This window comes from Mus musculus, chromosome 3 (genome assembly GCF_000001635.26).
Source record: "Mus musculus strain C57BL/6J chromosome 3, GRCm38.p6 C57BL/6J".
Taxonomy (NCBI): Eukaryota; Metazoa; Chordata; class Mammalia; order Rodentia; family Muridae; genus Mus; species Mus musculus.
In genome coordinates this window covers 100,886,578-100,903,107 of record NC_000069.6, presented here as the reverse complement: position 1 = coordinate 100,903,107, position 16,530 = coordinate 100,886,578, and the positions used below count along the sequence as shown (strand labels likewise).

At 43.8% G+C, this 16,530-nt stretch overlaps 1 protein-coding gene across 2 annotated transcripts in view; it reads right to left on the bottom strand.

Annotated features, from left to right (window-relative positions):
* Positions 1-6,185: 6,185 nt before the first annotated feature.
* Vtcn1 (V-set domain containing T cell activation inhibitor 1) overlaps positions 6,186-16,530 on the bottom strand; it is a 71,464-nt gene continuing 61,119 nt past the window's right edge. Inside the window, exons 4-6 of one of the 2 annotated variants that reach the window (NM_178594.3) lie at positions 14,666-14,944; positions 10,387-10,559; positions 6,186-7,810 (exon numbers count right to left, since the gene is read on the bottom strand). In NM_178594.3, the coding sequence (NP_848709.2) occupies positions 10,432-10,559; positions 14,666-14,944 (407 nt within the window). In that variant the 3' untranslated portion in view covers positions 6,186-7,810; positions 10,387-10,431. The remainder of the gene's footprint in view (positions 7,811-10,386; positions 10,560-14,665; positions 14,945-16,530) is intronic. The other variant, XM_030252620.1, reaches the window with a different exon arrangement.

The following is a 16,530-nucleotide window of genomic DNA, read 5'->3' as shown; positions in this document are numbered from 1 at the left end:
ACAGTGGGAGCCAGGTAGGGTAGCACATGCCTATAATTTCCACAATGGGGAAGCTGATGTAGAAGAGTCTTGAGTTCAAAGCCAACCTGGGCTACATTGTGAGATATAGTCTTAAAGGTGGGTGAGTAGAGAGGCATCAGTGGTTCACCTAGACAAAAAAATGCCATCTGATGACACCAAGAGCAAGAGACACCTTCCTGATAATTACAGTGAGGGGGATGTGGTGGACCTCACAGAGAGTCAGGAGAGCCTTGCAGGTTCACTGAGAACCCTTTTATGACCCAAGAGTGCACTGGGCATGCATGATTCAGGAGGCAGTGCAGCCTCCTGCAGGGAGAGGAGCTCTCTTTTCTTTTTCTAAATGAAAACAAACAAACAAAAAGACCCAATGGTCAAGTAAGTGATGGTGTCACCTGTCTTTAATCCCAGAACTTGGGAGACAGAGGCAGGTTTATCTCTATGAGTTTGAAGCCAGCCTGGTCTACAGAGTGAGAGCTGGTGCAGCAAGGCTACAGCATAATGCGTGTCTCAAAAAACAAACAAACAAATGAACAGAATTTAACATATAGAGTTTTAGCTTTCATTGTGATGTTTTCCAAATAGAACCTGTTTTGGGCTCTGGGGAGATGGCTCTGTAGTTAAGAGCACAGTCTGCCCTTGTAGAAGACTAGGCTTTGGTTTTTGGTACCCACCACATCAGGCTTACAACTGCCTGTAACTCCAGGGAATCTGACACCCTTTTCTGTCCTCCACTGACTCTTGCAAGTACTCAGTCATACACACACAGACATACTTTTAAGTAAATAAAAATAATGACCCAGCCTCTGATTTTGTTCTTCTTCATGTCCCCCCGCCCCATACGATTACACCTCCCCCTCCCCCGTGACCTTTCTTCTTCTTTAATGTTACCTGTGAGCTTTTGTTCTCTACAGTTCTTCTCATGGTCTCTAATCCAGTCTTATAGCTCTGCTCACACCACTTACCTACACATATACAAACATTAAAGCTTGGCGTCCACATATGAGTAAAAGAGACATTTGTTTTTCTGAGTCTGGGTCACGTCACTTAATTCGCTTTTTAGACCCATCAGTTTCACAGTGCACTTCATTTTTCTTCGCTGCTTTTCATTATCCATCTATTGGCTACGCTGGCTTGATTTTCTTACATTGTGATTTTCTTACGTAGCACAACTCTAACCTGATGTGATGGAATCCCTGTGGTAAGATGTGGAGTCCTTTGACAAGCCTTTCATAGACAGCTATAGATCTTGAGAGCAAAACTGAGAACTTCCCATGAATCCCCACACTTAACGTCAAATAAGAGAATGGAAGCCAGTGTTTATATAACATTTTGAGCTTTACCCAGCCCTCTGGGCATACTTGCAATTTCTCAGAAGGAGCTTGTGATGACAGGCTGGGGTTTCAAGTATGGCAATCCTATTGACTATGAGATTATGGTGTTATTTAAGCTCAGAACTTTTTATCCTCAGTGAAATGATGGTGGTGATGGTGGTGGTGGTGGTGGTGGTGGTTGTGGTATGAGGACCAAATGGTAAAGATGGAATGGAAGAAATATCTATTATGATGTCGATATATAGCAGGTAGTCACTTCCTTTCTGTTAAGATGGTTATTTGTGTCTGGTTTCCATAACAACTCCGTGTTTATGCAGGAGACATAGCATCTTGGAGTGTGTCCCATGTTGCCCAGTAATTCTTAACTCCATGTTGCACAGAAGCATGGTGGAAGCATGCCATGCCTCCTTGCTGAGAATCATCATAATGTCCCGAGCATCTCTGACGAGTTGAAAGCTTTGTGATGTTCATCCCTCATTTTCATTGCTCAATTTCAATGAAGAGAAACCGTTATCAGAGTATAGTGCACTAAGCTACTGAAAACAGCGTTCACCTGACTTGCCATGTGTAGCTGGGTATCAGGAAGTATCCTTTGGGGGTCTGGGTAAGGGGATGATGGAGAAAACATTGGAAATTCAGAGGCAGGACCCAGAGGACAGAGGGTTGGGAAAACTTTGGAAGGGAATGTGGGAGACACTGAACACAATTGTTTCTCAGAGAGCCTCCTTCAGCAGGATGTAAGTAGATCCCTGGGAACACGTGTTGCCTCTCACTAGAAACTGCTGTTTCTATGCTCCAAGCCTGATACACAGTCAGCCTCATCTACCTTGGGTACCCCCACTGGAGTCATATATGGCCATATGAACTATCTCATTGGTCATATTAAGCACCATAAAGTTCTAGAAATGTCTCTGTCAATAATAAACTAGTTTTCTCCCTACACTGATATGTGGACGGTTATAAAGGAAGTTGGATGATCGCTCTAAAGTAGACCAGGGAGAAAGGCCGAGGTCTTGGCGTGCCATGAAGAGCTACAGACTACATTCACCGAGAAGCACTTTTGTCTCATTTGGAGGAAATCATAGGGCACCAAAGTTTTCATGAAATGGTCATGTGTAGAGTTCTATGTAACAGACATTGTAACTGCAAATACTAAGAGCAATGCTTAGACTAGGCAATCAGATTTGAATGGAAGAGAAAAAACTAGCTGAAAGTCAAAACCAAGACTTAAGTTAGAGTGTTATATTTTTATTTTATTAATATTTTTGTGTGTATGTGTGTGTATATGTGTATTTGCATGCATGTATGTGTGTGTATATGTGTATTTGCATGCATGTATGTGTATGTATGAGTGCATGTATGTCTATGTGTGTGTATGAGTGAATGTGTGTATATAATATGTATGTGAATATGTGTGTGCACGTGTGTGTGTTCGAGCACACATACACACACTCACCATTGTGCTCATGCCTGCAAAGTCTCAACTAGGGTGTCGGACCCTTGGAGCTGGAGTTACAGGCAGCTGGAATCAAACTCTGGTCCTCTGCAAGAGCAACAAATGCTCTGAACCTCAGGGCTATCTCTCCAGGCCCCCAAAATTACGATTTTAAAACAGACAAAGTAGGGGCTGATGAGATGGCTCAGTGGGTAAAAGTACACACCTCCAAGCCTGATGACTAAGTCTGGTCCCTGGAACCCATATAATGGAAGGAGAAAGCTCATCCCCACGGGTTATCCTCTGACCTCCATGTGTGCTGCCCCCCCCCCCCAACTGAATCAATGGAAAGGGTTTTGTTTGTTTGTTTTTAAAGAAACCATCAGGCACTCACATCATGTGGAGCAGTGATGTCTTCTACCAGGTAGGACTCTTGGAGTAATAGCTACAGACCTCTCTTTCCAGGCTGGGACCCAACTGCTGTGTTTCTGTGTCTAAAAGTTGCAAGCCGTCCCAGAGAGTGCTTGCCTGTCCCTTGTTTATGCTCCAGCCTCTTCAAAGGCTGTCTGGGTCCCTATGTTGATTTAATCATCAGAGTCAAGGGACTTTAAGTGCAGGAGGATGAAAGGAATAGATGCTATTTTTATGATAAATGACACAGACTGACTAAAGATGGAGTAAGATGACAGTGTGTTACACTGCTCCGAATCAGGAGGGAAGCATTTTTGCTGGTCCTTGAGAGTAGATGAGATTTAAAGATGGAAGAAAAAAATAGCCTATGTATTATTACTGATGACTTCCAGATCGAAACTTCTGGGGATGATTCAGCAAAAGCAGTCCAGGCACAAAGTAAGAGGGCTTGAATTAGCACAGCTAGTGTGCTGATGTGTGTGTGTGTGTGTGTGTGTGTGTGTGTGTGTGTGTGTGTGTAAAGTGTAGGAATTACAGGTATCATCAGTAAATCCCAAGCAAAGGCCATATTATGCAATTACAACCTACACACATTTTTTGCTCCTGCTTGTGCATGGATTTAAGGCCTTATTCACTTAAAATAAGTCTTGCAACCTAAGAATGGTCAGTAGTTCATGTTGTTGGTCAGCCTTTTGATACTGTAACAAAATACTTGACATAAAAAGAAGGAGGAAGAGGAAGAGGAGAAGGAGAAGGAGGAAAAGAGGGAGAAGGAGAGAGAGAAGGAGGAGGAAGAAGAGGAGGAGAAAGAGAAGAAGGAAGAGAAGGAGAAGAAGAAGAAGGAGAAGAAGGAGGAAAAGAGGGAGAAGAAGGAGGGAAAGAAGGAGGAGGAGAAGGAAAAGGATTTATTTTGGCTCATAGTTTCCAAGAATTTAGTCTTGCAATGGTCACTTAGTCCTGTTGTTTTAAAATGTAACTAATGATTAATTTGATTAGATGTGTGTGGGTTACCTGCACATGTTCCTAGGCATGTGTATGGAGGTCAAAGGACAACTTGCAACTTCTTCCTTTACCATATTGGTACCAGGAGCTGAACTCAGAGTCTTGGGCTTGCTACAAAGTCCTTTTACCACTGAGCTTGGCTGACCCAAGATTAAAAAAAAAAAATAATAATAATAAAAATCATCATTGTGGGCATTTTGCTTGCATGTTTGTCTGTGTTCTGCATGTGTACCTGGTGCACATGGAGACTAGAAGACGCCATGAGACCCTCTAGGGCTGAGTCACCGGTGATTGTAAGCTGCCATGTGGGTGCTGGGGATTAAGTCCAGGTTCTCCAGAAGAGCTATCAGCGCTTGTAACTGTTGAGCCATCTCTCCAGCACCAGGCCTTATTGCTTTGAGCTGAAGACTGGCCTCACATTACAGTTGACCCCGCAGCAGAATGTAGGAAGGGCAAGGCAGGAAGGGACTAAGGATAAGGCAAGCTCCCAGGGATCCCACTCCCAGCTCTTAATGTCCCATCCAATGCTAAATCACAATAGATGGATACTGATGTTGTTAGCCTCTCCATGGTCTGACCATCATGAGTGCCATGATCTGGGACCACACCTTCCACACTCCAGGCTTTGAGGCCATTTGGTTTCCAACCCATAACCCTAAATGTTCCACTTTGAAGGTCGGATGGTTTATTCCCTTAAATGTACTTTAGCTCTAGCTTTAGCATTTAGATTTGAACAGTTATAGGTGTTTGTGGTCCACACCATATTCTGGTTTGTAACATACATATCTGCTGTCTACTGCATGTGCAGTGTGTACACATGAACAAGACAGGAATATTTATATGTTACAGCTTGAGTCACCTTTGGTCTCTGATTCTGAAATATAAGCAGAGATCCATGCATTCAATAAAAACTTACTCTCCAGCCTTTGGAGCCAGTAGAGAAGGCTTTGGAGATAGCTCCAAGGGAGAGGAATTTAAGCCCTTAGAAGTATGACCTTGAAGGGTCACTGCTCATGTCTCCTTCTGCTTCTGTCATTATGATGTGAGTGGCTTTGCTTTGCTGAATGCTCCCTGCAACAAACTCACATCACTGCAGGACCAAAGCAAAGGCACCAACCAGCCATGTCCCAACCAACCATGTCCCAAGACCCCTAAGATTGAACAAGATTCATCCTTCCTCCTTTGTCTCATTTTAGCTGTTATGTCATGTGACAGAAAGCCTACAGTCCTTTCTGTGTAAGATATATTGGGGCCCAGATGGGAATGCAGGAAGGGAGAGGGTCTAAGGTTCCTTGGAAATTCTTCCTCTGTCGATATCATTTTCCCACCAGCTACTAATAGAAAGTATGTAATCTGAGACTGACTGGTGACCTGAACTTCACCATTGGCCCCTGGATCTTTATATGAATGATAAAAAGACTTAAAGATAATTTTGAGGTTCTTCCAGATCTAAAACTTGTTAATTCCTCAGTAGTAAGAGTTTTCTTGATGGTGATGTCTTTAATCCCAGCACTTGGGAAGCAGAGGTAGTTGGATCTCTGTGAGTTCGACGCCAGCCTGGTCTACAGAGAGAGTTTCCGACCAGCAAGGGCTATATAGAGACCCCATCTACACACACATACACACACACACACACACACACACACACACACACACACACACACACACGAATTGTCTCTTATAATACTAGTGCATACAATTGTATATGTTCCCCTGAAATATCTATCACAAATTAAGAGCAATAACTGTTTTCCCTGATAGGAACAGGCAAGGCTAGTATAAACCTGGAGGAATTTTCTTGCGTACCTAGACTTAGGCATTCAGCCCATACAGACTCCCACTCATTCCCACTTATGCAACTAACCCTCGTGGAAGGCCTATTTTCTGTGGGAGGCATTCCTCTTTATTACACTTCCTCTATCCTTTCATCCATCTCTTCGTTTTCACCTTTGGTGACAGACCAGGCGGACAGCAGCATAGGGAATGTGTACTAAATAATTCTCTTGAATGGTCTCGAGCCTTCTGTATCAAAACGTAGTACAGATATGGTGACCCGAAGTCTAGGGAGGCAGTGCTTGGCACGAATGTGGGGAGAGAGCTGGTGAGAAGTTTTCTTCGCCATCCAAACTTCATCCCTCAATGCTCCATTTCAAAGAGCATGGCCGTATTTTCTTTTAGAAGTCTCTGTGTGAGCTGGGCTGTAACTCAGTGGGAGAACATTTACCTAACATATATGAGCATCTGAGTGTGATCTCTAGCACCCTGAAAACAAACAGAACCCCTAGAAGTCTCTGCACGGAAAATTCACTTTTGTTGCTGTAACTGATGTTTCGTCCATGGTCTTGAGATCTAAAAATCCAGAGGCAGAAAACTTGAAATGGAGATCAGGCAGCATTTAAGCCAGACTTGCTGTGTGGCACAGAAGGAAGGAAGAGGGATTCAGAAGTACAGTGGGCTGAAGATAATTCCATGGAGAATTTCCCATGTGGGTTCACTGAAGGATGTCACACAATTGCAGAGCCCTGGGTCTTGGAACAGTAGCCAGAGACTGAAGTCTGTGCCCACTGTCGGGAAGCAAATGGATCTGTTCACATTCATCTTCTGGGTCTTTCTTATTCCAGTTCAGGATTTCCTGACCTTGATGTGGTTGGCACTTGGAGTTGTGTAAATTCAGTGAGACACGTAGAATATAATCTCTGTAGACACCAGTGACCCTGTTGTCCCTCTTCCTTTAGCTGTGACAATCAGTCTCTCTACACTGCCAACGGTCACATGGGGAATGAGAAGACGGACATCATCCTGGTTTACTCCCAGTGTTGGGGGGGGGTGTGTGTGCAGAGGTGTGTGTGGGGGGGGCGGGGGAGCTGAGATTATAGCTCTCCATGCAGGATCGAAAGTAGAAACTTCAAACCTTACGATGACTTAAGGCCACATAGCGGGATGAGGAGAGCGCCTTGCCCTGGACTGATTCACAAAGCAGCATTTGAGAAATAACAGGGCGCTTGTTTGCTCAAGGGAGAAGTGATTCGGATGATTTGGGAAATCAGCATCCCTCAACTATTTTGTTTGCCCTAGAATGATGATCACCCTCCCCTATGCATTTGGCATTTGCCAGGTGGGAGGAGACGCCAAAGAGCTTGTAAAAGCATCCTAAGGAGAAGCGAATCACTGGACCTGTCACTCAGACGTTGCCACCTCCGAATCTCGGAGTGGCAGCTGATTAGCAGCTTTTCATAGCATTCACTATGGTTTAATGTGCTGAATATAAAATGAGTATATGGCAGTAGGAACCATCCAGGAACCTTCAGAGTGACATCATAACAGCCCATCCTAACTCAGGAGCTGGTGGACCAGGGGAGGCCCCTGAGATGTGGGAGGACACCTACCCTACACACATTGTAACAGCACACTTAGTATACTCTAGTTTGGTTGAATTATTTTCTAGGTCCATCTTGTTCCGATCGGGGGTGTCTGTGGGTTACTTTTGTTTTCCTTCCACATCTTGTTCCTGTCTGCTCTCTCCAGACTTCTAGACATGATTTCATCTTCTTCTAGAAATATAAAACTAGGTCATGTCTTGAGGAAAATATTTCTGTAGTTCTCCGGGATTCTGAAAGAACACAATAAGATATCATGATAGGCATTTGGCTGATGTTTACTGAGAACCCAGAGTCGTCATTCCCTAGCCTTTGTGTGAGTGTACCTCCTGTTTTGAAATGGGCTTATTTTTCTGTATTCTGCTGTTCTACTGTGGCCTGTGGCCCATGGTCCATGATCTGGGTCTACTCTGGGAAGGTGATGGCTTAAATTTTATATTAAGAGAAGACCTTGCAGTTCTAGTCTCAGGAGAGAAGTGGGTCCTCAGAGCAATAGACATAGGCAGGGTTCTGGAATGAGGTTGGAAGACACCATCTGCCTCTTTTCCTAGCTGGATGGTATGGGACCTAGTGTGTCTTGGCCAACAATAGTGTGTATCTGAAATAATGATCTGTCCCTTTACTTTAGAAATCTTAGTGAAGAACAAAAACAACAACAAAAAACCTGAACCAAACCAAACCAAAAACCTCTTCAAAGAAAAATCTATTTGGTTTAAAGTTATTCTCCTATAGAGAAAGTTACTTTCTACAGACAACAAAGTGGCAGCTGAGTATGTGTCCAATTCTGTGTGTGCTATGTGTGACCATCACTTTTTACATGTATGACATGGCTTTTAAAAAAGATTTATTTATTATTATATCTAAGTACACTGTAGCTGTCTTCTGATGCATCAGAAGAGGGTGTCAGATCTCATTACAGATGGTTGTGAGCCACCATGTGGTTGCTGGGATTTGAACTCAGGACCTTTGGAAGAGCCATTGGTGCTTTTAACCATGGAGCCATCTCTCCAGCCCTTGACATGACTTTTTACAAAGCTGAAAGTTATTGCTCCAAGGGAATAAGAAAAAAGGATAAGTAATCTATATTCTACAGGCCACAGTGCCTAATTGCTGCTTATTTAAAGAACTCATTTATAGTGTAAGCAGGAATCAAGGGAGGAAGGTCGAGCTCCTCTGGCTACCTGTGAAATCCCTAAGGAGTGGCTCCTTGGGGGACATCTCCCTCTGCAGAAAGCCATGGGGTCAGAAATGAGGGCAGCTGGCAGGCTCCCTTACATAGAATCCACTTCTTACACTGCACTGTCTTAAGAGCTCAGAAAACGAGAGAAGGAGGGATAAGAAACAAATGCACAGGTCTTGCCGGCCTCCAGATCTTACCTATCTGGGCAAGGCACACACAAGCCTCAGAGAGGGTAGGGTGTGCCTATACCCAGGCCAGCTGAATGTGGGGTTCAGGGGCCCTCAGGAAAGGGGTCTTAGGCTGAAGAGCATTTCCCTGTAAAGGATAAAGGAACACATGGACAGAAACTTCTGTAGACTACATTTCCCAGAATGGGGCTGGGAGTGAGTGTGTGTGTGTGTGTGTACACGTGCACATGCCTGGAAGAAGATAGAGGACTGTGATTGCTCAGCTGAAGACAGTAGCTCTGAGACACTTGTGTCTAGACTCATTCTGGGTTCCAGAGCAAGGAGACACTAGAGTGTAATAGTGTATTTTTTTTCCTGATACCTAGTTTCCTATCACCTATAAGAGAGAGAGAGAGAGAGAGAGAGAGAGACAGAGACAGAGACAGAGACAGAGACAGAGACAGAGAGACAGAGACAGACAGAGAGATGGGGGGAGGTGCAAACACAATGTTTTAGAACTAGACTTTGGGTTAAAGAGATCACTTAGTGATTAAGAGCCCTGGTTGCTCTTCCAAAGGATCCAGGCTCGATTCCCAGAACTCACATGGTGGCTCACAACTGTCTATAGCTCCTGTTCCAGGGAATCTGATATACTCTTCTGGTTTATATGGGCACTGAGCACATATTTGGGGCATAGACATACATATGACAAAACACCCATGTACATACAAAAATAATAAAACACAAAATTTTAAATTAGAATTAGCTTGGATATAAGGTGATACAAATGGATCAGTCTGAGAGAACACTGTAGGGTTCATGGCAACAGCTGACATGAAGGACAGAGGACGGTCAGAAAAAACACTGGACCTGTGAGCCTTAGGAAGCCTTCCTTATGTGGGAGCTGACCAGAACTCCACAGCTCAGTTCTGTGCAAATTCTACTTGCAGAAGAATATTTAGGTGGAAATGTCCAATCAGTCATTGGAGCCAGAGAACAGATCTCAGCAGGAGGGCTAGCTGGTGAGTCACCAGGGCCCAAGGTGGACAAACTAGGATGGGGGTGGGGAAAAGGTCGTTTACCCAGGGATTACAAGGCTCTCAGTGTGAATAACAGTGAAGCCCAGGGTAATTAGTCAGGACCAAACAGTTCTTACTTTTTGAAAAGGCAATTTGGAATCCGCTAATGACTCAGCAAATGAATAGGTGTTTGAAGTTACATAAATGATTGGATTGTGTGGGGTTGGTTTTTGTATCTGCCCTTGGTTAGTGCTGGACACTAAAATTTTACCTTTCACACCTCTAGGACAAAGTCCCTGACCTGAGATCAGTGTATATTCCTCCCTGTGGCTGGTGCTGAAGGCTGTGTGATTCTGTTTCATAACAGTCTAGGGCAGGAGAACTGGCTAGGTACGCTTGCTGGGCTATGACCCATCCAGCACGCTCTTTGTGCTTGACCTCACCTGTTGGACCAGCAACGTTGCATGCTTTTGTGTAGCCAGGGCCCCTCATCTTAGCATCAGGCAACAGGAGAGAGATAGGAGTGCCCAGCCAGCCACAAAGGCAGAAGAAAAAACACACGGGGAAGGCCCAGAGTTCAGCAACTGCAGCTGACTTCGCCTTTTGACCTCTGAATCTGTAAAAAAAACAGAAAAGAGTTGAGAGTCAGAGAGAAGCTGGATGTTCGCATCAGTGATGAAGGTAAAGCATCAGAAAAACGGAGTGATTGGTTCCCAACAAGGGCAGATTTGTTCCTCTGCTCCCTCCACCCTTTTAGAATACAATCGACTCAGAGGTCTGTGGAGCAAAGATAATTCTATGATCATCTTAGTGAGGACACAGCCAATATGAAAGTTATACCAATGAAGCCATACCTAGGGTTACTATATGAAAACAAAGCTAAGCAACTGACTCAAGACGGTTCCTTGGTTTTGGATGTACCTGTTCCCTAGGCAGTGGCGTCTACAGGTTTGTGCTATCAGATTTCACTAGACCTCTATAAAATGATACAGAATTATCGATTTCACCTTCTACTCTTTTCTCCCTTAGACAATCCAATTTCATGTCACTATTTCAGCTCTGTCACACTTTAGGCCTGTGACTTCAGTAAATAACTCAATACATATTTGCTCCTTTTTTTTCCTCTACCAGAAAAAAATAATAAGAATGAGAGCTCATGAGTGACATAGAACAGTGCCTGGCATACTGTCACTCAATAAGTGTTAGCTGCAAACAACACACACAGCAGACCTACCCAAGCCCAGTAGGAAAATGAACACTGAAAGGTTAGATGCCCAGGGATCCTGTCTCATAGAATGAAATGTATGGAGTAGGGCTGCAGCCTCCCAGGCCTCCACGTGATGGGTAATGTGTCAAGCGGTAGGCATCTCTGCCTGCATCCTCTGTGGGCCTTTGAAGAGCAACGTCTCTAAAGCATCATCATCTTCACCCTCATGTTGCTTCTGTGTCCCTGCTTTGTTGGTATAGGTACCAGGTTCCTCGACATGCTGGGTACGAACATCAAACCCATTCTGACTGTTATTTTTCTTGATGGTCACATTTGCTATATCAAGATCCATGGGTGGCTTGGTTTGCTTGTTTTTATTCAAGCAACTTAATTTATTTTTCTTTTTCCCTTTTCATATGCTCACAATTCCTCTCTGGGACCACTGCCACAGGCTCCTGATTTCAAGGCTTCTTAGTCTTTCATTTTCTCCATCTTTATAACCTAACCCGAACTCTCTGTCCCTCTTGGTCCACTCTAGTCACAATTAACTCTATCTTAGAGGTCCCATTTTAATACTGGGATTAACTTTTTAATGATAGCTGTACCGTTTATCTAAGTATCTCGTGGGTTTTTAAAGTACTATGACCATACTTGGCACAAAATCTGTGCCTGTTGAACAAGAATCTAGGATGATTAGTACCCTGCTGTGTGCTGTAAAAGTTGGGTCTGGCTCTACCCACCAGTCCCAATTTCCCAAAAATAAGACACTGACTCAATATATATTTACAAATACCTTGGCTATATAGCTAGGCTCTTCTCTACCTAGAATTATAACTTAAGAGAATCTATTATTTTAATCTACATTTTGCCACATGGCTGTTTATCTGTGCTCAGGTACCATGTGTCTGTCTCCTCACATCTTCCTGGGTGGCTCTCCTGCCTCACTCATTCTATCCCAGAATTCTCTCTCCTCCCGGATGTCCCACCTCCTATTTCCTGCCTAAGCCATAGGCCATCAGATTTATTATTGACAGGTGCCACATCCACACAGACATAAGATATTCTCTCTACAGTGTGCATTTACTATATCTAACCCGTGGTGTCCATTTGTCATCTATGTCATCAATGGACACTTCAGGCTTCTATTTTCTTGACTATTATAAATAGTATTACTACCACCATAAGCATTCAAATATTTATCTAAGACTTTTATTTTTTGGATATACCTAAAAGTATAGTCATCAGATCATGTGGCTAGTCTGGTGTTAGAGCATGCTATTTTCTGTTGATTACTTCAGAGTCTGTCCTACTTACAGTGCATGAGTGCTCCAGTTTCTCTACCTCCTCACCAACCCTTGCTCATTTCTGCGTGTGTGAGTTCTGGTTGGTGAGCATCTCAATGGGCCTGGAGTCTGAGGTGACAGCTTCTTGTTGTTTTTACTTAGCTTTATACTCATGATTCATGCTGTGAAGCACATTTTGACGGACCTTTTGGTCATTTAAATATCATAATTAGAAAATCGCCCCTTCTCATATGCTCATTTCCAAATTCAGTGTTGGAGAAATGGATCCATGGTTACAGCTGATTGCCGTGCAAGCGTGAGGAGTGGCATTCAGATCCCCAGATACCTGCATCAATGTGGTGTGGGCATGACAGCACACCTATCACTCCAGCCTCAAGGAGTGGAAACTGGAGATGGATCCCCAGAGCAGGCCGGCTGGTGAGACCAGCTCTGGGTTTGATTGAGAGGCCTGCTGCAGTGAACAAAGGGAAGAGCAATGGAGAATGATTTCTGATGTTCATATGAGTGCATACACACGTGCATGTGTACAAACACATGAAAAACATGCACATGTCCGCTGTATACACACCAAAATGAAAAAGTACACATATGGAAAATGGAGAAAGGCAGCAGGAATCCAACTGTTATGGCTGGATACATGACCCTATCTGTGGCAGACTGCTTGCCCAGCATGCACAGGGCCCTGGGTCTGACTATCAAGCCCCGAAAACCAAAATCCTTAAAATTCAGCCATTTAATTTTTTTGTTAAGTTATAAGATTTCTTTATATATCATGAGTACTAACACCTTATTAGATAGGTAATTTGCAAGTATTTTCTGCCATTCCACAGATTAACTTTCATAAATATAATTTTAATAAAAACATAAGATGTTATGAGTATCATTTATTCAGTTAAGCTCAGCCATCCTCTGTCAGGAATTAAAAATGTACAGTATGTATATGTGTATGTGTATGTACACACACACACACACACACACATTTGCATTGTTCTACACTTGATACAGACAGCAACTCTTTCTTAGCAAACTTCACTCTGAAGAGAGGGTTCAATGAAGCATAAGAGGCCATGCCCCGGAAGTCATAGCTGAGTCTGGTTCATCTTAGAACTGCCTTCCTCCTAGGTTTGGCATGCACTAAAGCACTGCAGGCAGGTGACAGGGACTAAAACAGGCTGCTAAGAGGCCACTTCAGTCTAAGGTTTTCAGATTTTCCTGACCAGTGGTCAGTCTTAGTCAACACTGGTGAGATCAGCCTCCAGTCCCATGATGCTGAGTAAGACTGAGTCAGAGGGTAGATCTTTGATCTTCAGACTCAAAACCTTCTCAAGGGCAAGTTGGGATCTAGTGATTTTGGAAGAATTTAGGATGTAGTGTATCAGTTAAATATGTCACAGTTGTCAAATAATCATTACATCTCTACTCTACACTAAAGTAGTCCCCCGAGTTAGGAAGAAAAAGCCTCTGAATCCTAAAGCCCCCCCCAAAAAACCCAAAAAACCCCCAAGTAATGTCAGATTAAGTCAGTCAATGCCTTTTGGGAGGGAGGAAGTTAGATAGGGTCTCACTGGGTAGCTCTGGCTAGCCTGGAACTCACTCTGTAGATCAGGCTAGCCTTAAATTTACAGAGATCTACCTGCCTTCCGAGGGCTGGGATTAAAGATGTGCATCACAATGCCAGGCTCAGTCACCACTTTTTAGTCAATATGCTATAAATATTATGCAGTGTTAGGCTTCGATTACAAAAATCAGTGCCAACTAGAATTATGATCAAAATCTCTGGCACAGTGGTTCGTTAACACTCCTAATGCTGCAGCCCTAAAATACAATTCCTCATGTTGTGGTGACTCCCAACCATACAATTATTTTGTTCTACTTTGTAATTATAACTTTTCCTGTTTTGAATCATAGTATAAGATCTGATATACAGGGTATCTGATATGTAACCCCTGGAAAGAATTGTTTGACTACTGCAAAGGGGTTGTGACCCATTGGTTGAGAACCACTACTCTAGAGGCTCTGGAAGCGTAGAGATTTTTTGTACCCTGGTATGTATTAAATAAATTCAATTTTGATTGACATACTATTTTCTTTCTAGAGATACATGTGAGAACACGGAGAGGCGCGCAGATGTTTGGGAATAGAGAGCTTGACTTGTACCCCCCAGACCCTGGGTTTCATCTCCAGCAGCACGGGAAACCCCAGGAGACCCACCTGTCACTTTGATGTCCCCGGTGGCTTTGGCAATGTCGTTTTCAATCATACAGGAGTATGTGTTGTTGATTGTGACATTGTAGAGCACAGATACGACCTTCATGGTCACATTCTCAGAGTTCAACTCAAAGCTGGTGTTGGAGACTTCTGAGAAATTGGCTCCTTGGTCGACTTGAGATGCCCAGGCCACTGTGGGCTGGGGGAACCACCGAGGAGCCTCGCAGCGTAAACTCTCTGAACTGGCATTATAGTCCACATTTATCTCTGGCATACTGAAGGCTGTAGGGTCAAAGGTCAAAAGGGACAAATGTCACGGGGAGACAGATTAGACAAAAACACCATAAGTACTGGGTCTTTTTTGTTTGTTTGGTTTGGTTTTTTGAGACAGGGTTTCTCTGTGTAGCTCTGGTTGTCCTGGAACCCACTCTGTAGACTACACAGAGTTCTGCCTGCCTCTGACTCTGGAGTACTGGATCAAAGACATGCACCACTACCACCCAGCTAAAGTGCTAGGTCTTAAAAACATGGGACAATCACTTCTCTCACTGAAGTGACTCAGCACACCCCCACAGTAATGTTTGTGTAAGGCCCATTATGTCGTGGGCATAAATTATTTGTTCAGAGCATCACTGTGCATTATAACCCTTGGCCAGTACCACAAACTCAAGGGACCCGAGTTTCATGTATTTTAGCATTTTGATAATCTTCTCCATGTAAGAGGAACTCAGTGATTATGGAAGAAGGAGGAAGAGGAGGAGGAAGGGGAGGAGGAGGAAGAGGAGGAGGAGGAGGATGTCTCTTTCCTTAGGACAATAGGGCCTTGGAAGGGCCTACTGAATCATATGTTTTGAGGTAAAGAGAGAAGGGTAAGAAGAAAGAACAAACATTCATCTTTCACCACAGAAGGCCTATTCACAAGCCTTGGCACTGTGGGGATTTGGAGTTTGCTTGGGTAGAGATTTTTAGCTCTGATATCTACAAGTAGAATGGTAGGTATTTTTTGTATTCTAAGAAATGCTACTTATTAAAGTAACACTTGGAAATTAAGGTATCCGTTCTCTTAGGATAGAGTGTTAGGGCTCTGGGCTTATTGTTATGGCAGGAAGGCAGTCCACAATTAAAATGATAAGATATGGTTATGATGATGATGGTGATAGTGATGCTGCTGCTGACGACGACAGTGACAGTGGTGATTGTGTAGGAATATGTGCCACACACAGCATACCTGTGAAGCGTGGAGAGTAGTTTTGGAGAGCTGGTTCTCCCCTTCCTCTTTTGCATGATGTGGTTGTTTGAATAAGAATGATCTCCAGAAGCTCATATGTTTGAATGCTTGGTGGAACTGTTTGGGAAGGACTAGAAGGTGTGGCTTTGTTGAAAGAGATGTGCCACTGGGGGTGGGGCTTGAGGTTTCAAATGCTCACACCATTCCAAGCTCTCACTCTCTCTCTCTTCTCTCTCCCCCCTCTCTCTGTCTCTCTGTCTCTCTGTCTCTCTGTCTCTGTCTCTGTCTCTCTCTCTCTGTCTCTCTGTCTCTCTCCCTCTCTCGGCCTCTTGCCTGTGAATTAGATGTAAGCTCTCAGCTACTGCTCTAGCTCCATGCCTGCCTGTCTGCTGTCTTGTTTCCTGCCAGGGTGATATGGATTCATCTTTTGAAACCGTAGGGCCAAAATAAACCCTTTTTTCTATAGTTGCCTTGGTCACGGTGTCTTTCAGGAGCAATTGAAAGATAACCAAGACACATGGGTTCTAGGAATCAAACTCAGGCTGATGCATGGCTTTGAATATCAAGCAGCTTTACCTGCTGATCCATCTTGCCAGGTCCCCGCCCAGGCAGTCAGCAACTTATTAAGCCCTTTAGCTGC